The sequence below is a fragment of the Notothenia coriiceps genome, unplaced genomic scaffold (assembly GCF_000735185.1).
Source record: "Notothenia coriiceps isolate Sejong01 unplaced genomic scaffold, NC01 NC01_scaffold00037250, whole genome shotgun sequence".
Classification (NCBI taxonomy): Eukaryota; Metazoa; Chordata; class Actinopteri; order Perciformes; family Nototheniidae; genus Notothenia; species Notothenia coriiceps.
Window position 1 is genome coordinate 568,182 of NW_011369951.1, and position 5,636 is coordinate 573,817.

General features: G+C 39.8%; 1 protein-coding gene across 1 annotated transcript in view; it reads right to left on the minus strand.

Annotated features, from left to right (window-relative positions):
• Positions 1 to 198: 198 nt before the first annotated feature.
• The window catches only part of LOC104966621 (E3 ubiquitin-protein ligase TRIP12), an 18,962-nt gene continuing 13,524 nt past the window's right edge, over positions 199 to 5,636 (minus strand). Inside the window, exons 3-5 of the mRNA XM_010795817.1 lie at positions 2,240 to 2,336; positions 1,998 to 2,101; positions 199 to 603 (exon numbers count right to left, since the gene is read on the minus strand). Of these exons, the coding sequence (XP_010794119.1) occupies positions 407 to 603; positions 1,998 to 2,101; positions 2,240 to 2,280 (342 nt within the window). The 5' untranslated portion in view covers positions 2,281 to 2,336 and the 3' untranslated portion in view covers positions 199 to 406. The remainder of the gene's footprint in view (positions 604 to 1,997; positions 2,102 to 2,239; positions 2,337 to 5,636) is intronic.

A 5,636-nucleotide genomic window follows, 5' to 3' on the forward strand; every position in this document is an offset into this window, starting at 1 on the left:
CCCCACACACACTTCCTCCCCCGACGCCCAGCAGTGACGGAGTCCACCGCTCAGGAGAGGAGACGTCCCTTTTTTTTGATTTTTTTTTTAAATATCACATAGCAATGCAATTTAAAATGTCACCCAGATGTTTTTTGTTTTTTTAACATTACTCAACTACTGATATAAGTTTTACTCTCTCTCTTTTTTGTTGTTGTATATTTTAAGTCCTGTGGAGCCGTTTTTTTTTTTGGAGAGACCGGGGCAGCAAATATATATTTTTAAAGTCTTAATTTTTCTGCAAGCTGCTTTCTATAACAAGAAGGCTGTACATGTAGCCTTGATGTATGTGGTTACAAAAAAACTAAGAAGGAAGTCATGATTTCATCAGTCGCTGTAGAAGGCATTTGAATGAGACGTGGTGAGATCAGGAGAGGTGGAAGGACTGCTGGCCCTCTCGAGCCGCGATCAACAGTTTCTCTCGCATTATGTCAATGCTGGAGTAGTCAGGCAGCTTCAGGTAGTTGACACACGTCATCACCGAGGGGAGGAAGTCGTCCGGGTTCTCCGTCGACTCGAACGTCTTCCTCACGATCGTCAGAGGGGGGTTCAGGCTCCGGAAACCTGAGGCACAGCAGCAGGTGTGAGGCACTGATATTACATTTAAAAACACACATGGCTTGATGTCTAATACATTCATATAAGCTCAGATAACGTGTTTGTTGTTTTGAAGTAAGTGTAAGTGAGTGAGTGAGTGTGAGTGTGTGTGTGTGTGATAGGATTGGATAATTCATTGGATGTCAATAGCAATTCCAAATTGGCTCCCTGCAATGAAATGACCATGATCCAATGAGATATTAAACAAATAGTTACACGGCCAAGGTGAACACTTGATTCTGATTGGTCCGTAGAGTGCCACAGTGACGCGTCCTAAAACCCGGAAGTAAACTCCTTCCGGTTCCTTCGACAAAAACCAATGCAATTTCTCCATAAGATTTTGGAAAATAGCTGTAAATAAGGTCTGTGGTCTAGACACATTTAAGAGACGGATCACGTTTTGTTCAGCCAGATAATATCCACATGTCTACACTACTTTTATAATTTTCTAATCCTAAATCTAGTCACCAGAAGCAAAATGCTAACGTTATGCTATAAACGAACTACAGCAGGGTCGCTGCTTCAACGTCACGCCAACTTAAGATCCATATTCAAACATACAGATTCTAAATGGTACAAGTTGAAGCGTTTGTTTGAACAGTCTGCAGGAGGCAGGTACTTGCTTTCAAGCAGAACAGGGCAAACAAACTTAAGAGTGTTTACGTGTTCGGTGTAATGACGTACAACGGCCTCGACAACTTCTGAAGTCCTATTCAGCCACTCGGTAACAACCATCGTTTTTCAGACACGTCAACTCTTCAGAAATCACCAGTGGGGTCACTGCTGATGGATTTAATGTCGTAGAACAAAACGTGATCCGTCTCTTAAATGTGTTTCAACCACAGACCTTATTTCAGATATTTTCCTAAATCCTATGGAGAAATCCCATTGGCTCCGAGGCGAGGGAACCAGAAGTGGTGAAATGATGACTCACTTCCGGGTTTTAGGACGCGTCACTGTGGCACTCTATATGGTCAATTTAGATATTTCGGATCAATTTTGTTGCTAACCGACCGCTCTGATCAAGGAACTATGTGCAGTCTGCAGTACGTTTCAGTGTTGTATGAATGAGAAAGATTTGCAAATTAGCAGGCATGTAGCACGCCATTAAAGTGAAGGCTTTTAAATTAAGTCTGGGTCATAGTTTAGCGTCTAGGAGTTGCACGGTGGTCAGGTTAAGTATCATTTTGAAGCAAAGATTTGAACATAAGCACAACAATGGAGTGAAAGAGTGCTATTCTCCATAAAATGTGAAATTGCAGTTTTATGAAATGTTAAATGGTGTAGCTCCTAAAATGTGTAAATAATCTCAGTATTGATCCAAATGATCGGGACATGTGAATGTGTGCGAGGTGACTCACCACCGACGGGCAGTCTGGGGCTTCCTGTGACAAACTGCAGGAAGAGTCTCTGCTGCTCGGCGTCGAAGCTGCTTAGCACCTCGAACAGGAACCGTACGGCGCGGCTGCAAAACACGGAGGAAATACACATTAAACTCCAGAAAGGTTTGCTTATACACACCGTGTGTTATTTAGGGAGTCTGAAAAATGTGCCTGGATCATTAAAAGGACCCTCTGATAAATAAAATGGAGTTTGGTCCCACCTGTCGTGTGTGTAGCCGTGGTCCGGTCGACAGCACTCCATCAGCGTCTTCACGTCCCACGTCTCTGATTTGCTGCCACACAGCAGCTGATCCAGCTACGGCAGGAAAGGAGGGACAATCAACAATCAGAGAAGACAAAAAGGGGCCAAAACTATCCAACTATCCTGTGGCAGAAGGTTCAACAGCTTGAAAAAAAGCTATTTCTCCTTACTAGGCAAAACATTGTGTTTAACCAGTTGAGCCAGTTTTTCAGGTCTCAGGCTTGAAAATGACATTCCAAGAACAAATGACTATAACAGGGGTAAATTAATAATCTTTTATTAATTGGAATTGGTGAGTTGGATGTAGAAAAGTCAGAATCAATATAGATGTTTTTATTTTAAAGTAAATTCAGATTGAACGTAGTAAACATTTTTTAATTATAGTGTTACTAATTACTTAGTGAAAACCACCCTTGAATGATGGGATAGTAGACTAAAAGCTTTAGGAATCTAAATTATAACATATAATAAGTACTCTGTATCAAGATTGATGCAAAACAAGTGACATTTGAACTTTTTAGAGAGGTTTAGCACAAAAAACCCACTTCTGGGGTCATTTGGGTGGATTTTCCATATCTCTTGGTCGATTTTGATGATTGACATATCTTTTTAACCGTTAGAGCCAATAGAATCGAGGGGAAGTTCCTCAAATCCATCTGAACATTACCCATTGGTGAATGAGTGATGCGCAGCCAGAATGCCCAAGACAGGAAGCTACGATACTCTCTAGTAACTATCGTAGCAGCTAATAGGAAATCTCCGTTTTTGACATAAAAATGGAATGATGGATTATCAGTAATCATTTCAAAGTGACACAGACACATTGGATTAACCATTGGATTAACCTTTAGCCGCGTTTTTATCGTTTTAATGCCATTGAACACGACTTTTGATCAGAATAACAGCTAAGGTGAGACGACCTCCCTTGAATGCTCCGTAATGCTATACGTGTTGTGATCTATGTGTTTGCTTCCCCTGTCACGAGTTCTGATCGCTCAGTGATGATACTAATACCTATAGAATCTGTGGAATCCCAGCTTTAATCTGATATCTTCTATGTGCAGTTACGATAAGTAATAAGGGTATTTTTACCTTGAGTTCTGTGCTAAGTGTGTTAGCATTTTTTCCCTCAGGGCTCATTTAGACGCTTCTTGTGAGACTTGTGTTTTGTTTCGGTAAAGATTGTTCGTATTGTCAGTTAGCCTAGTTTCTTCCCGTTAAATGGTTATGACACATTAATAGGTTTTTATATATTAAGAAGCCCTGAGACACAGTTTCGTGAAAAAACACCCTGCAGCCAGGGGGCTCTCGGGCTTAACAGGTTCATAAACAGCTAATTTACCCAGGGTTCATAGCTGCTTTATGACTCTGCAGAGGCCTGTAAACACCATGTGAGTGAAGGCCCACTCAGCTCAGATCCTCCCCTTTGTCAAATCCACAGTTGTTATAGTTGTTTCTTGTCAAAACGTTGTTAAAGTAAAGCTGAAACACTAATATATATCCATATGTTCCCTTACATTCATTTAAAGTGTTTGTCAATGGCAGTTACGACAGCTTTTCACATCGATGAATTCTATCCTACAGAAGGAATTGGAGCTGAGCTATGAAAACTAGCTGACTAATTCAGAGTACTCTCATTACTGGTTTAAATTCCTACGCCTCCTCTGAGCGTGCCACAATTTAAAAACTCATGATTTTGTTCCAACGTTGGAAACTTGACGTCAAAAGTCATAGTACTTGGTTGGTTGACACATAATGAGGTTGTGTAAAACAACGGCTCAGTCATTACACACACACAGGAAGTGGCTGTCATTGTAAGAGTGCACAGAAATACAGATATAGACACTTTGAGCACACACACAGGCAAATGTTATACGAGCAACTACTTTGTTGATTCATAACAGCAACATGTATTTATCTAATTCATAGGGAGAAGCACTGGAAACGATTCAAGAAGAAATTAATGAATACATTGTTTCGTTTAGCATTTCAAATCCGTAAACCACTTCATGCCTATATTCAAAAAGTAAGAAGCTCTCAGGTTTTTCCGTGAAAGTTAAAAACAGACAATCCTATCCTCCCCCATGACCGCATACTCACGTGTCAAGGACATTTGTGGAAAGTCATTTTCAAAAAACATCAACTTTTTCTCTGCTACTCACATTCTCTGTTTGCAGCAGATGTATCCATTTTGTAATGTCATTTTTCTCATCTGCGCAGCGCTTTATTCAACTCCTACTTCTGCATTTAGCCCCAAAAGTAGAGCGCTGTGTTATCAGACATAAAACAGAAAAAGGAACTGCTGCCCTGTTGCAGAGACGAGCTGAGAATACTGCTGTTGTCGCAGGGCATGTCAGTAAAGAACGCAGGAATCCCTAACGGAGGTTTCCTTTTCTCTTTTCAGACCAGCTTTAAGCTACGCAGTTTAGAGGAAAACATATGTGGATGAGCAGAAACTAACTAAGAGATGATTGGGTGATATGAAGTGGGTAAATACATGCAGAGATGGGAAAGCAGAGAGACAACTGTTCAGAGATGAACACACATTTACAAAAATCCTCTCAAATGTGCTCAAAAAACCATTATGAACATTGGGCAGTGAAGAGGACTTTAAGTAAAGTAATGTCTTCTTTCACCTCTAGATTTTGTTAGACGTTCATGTATGATATTCAGAGGTGAAAGGAGTACTCATGCCGCGTACTTTAGGTAAAAGTAGAAGTACCAGAGTGTAGGAATAGGCTACTCTGTCACAAGTGAAAGTCCATGCTTTTTAAAATGTTACTCAAGAAAAAGGACAAACGTATTAGCATCAAAATCTAGCCTACTTAAAGTACAAAAAGTTAAAGTATTCATTGAGAAGATTAGAAATAAAATACTTAAGTAAAGTACAAGTACCTCAACATTCTACTCATTGCTATCAGGATGTTAAGAGCATTCATAGAATATAACAAAAAGTGTTTCTGAAGTGAGTTACCCACCTTTAACCTTTGTAAGGAAGCAAATCAACAAATTATTTTACTGCCTTAAATAAAACAAGTTACAACGCTGTCAGAGTGCAGCATCTTTCACTTGAACTGGTACAGTACTTGAGTAAATGTTACTTTACACTACTGATAATATATGAATGCTCAAACATGTGTTCTTCTTACCAATCATATATTTTTTGTATGAATTGTTGTTGTGATTATTTCCCCTGCACTCCTGCCTCCAGAAGTACTTATGAGGTTAATAAGTTATTACTTAAACAATAATGATGCAATGCAGAGGTTATTATGTAGTATTATAGAGTAGATATATTTATAGTCTTGAAGTGAGAAGCGGCTCTTTGAGGGCAACCATAACGCTAATGTGGCCCG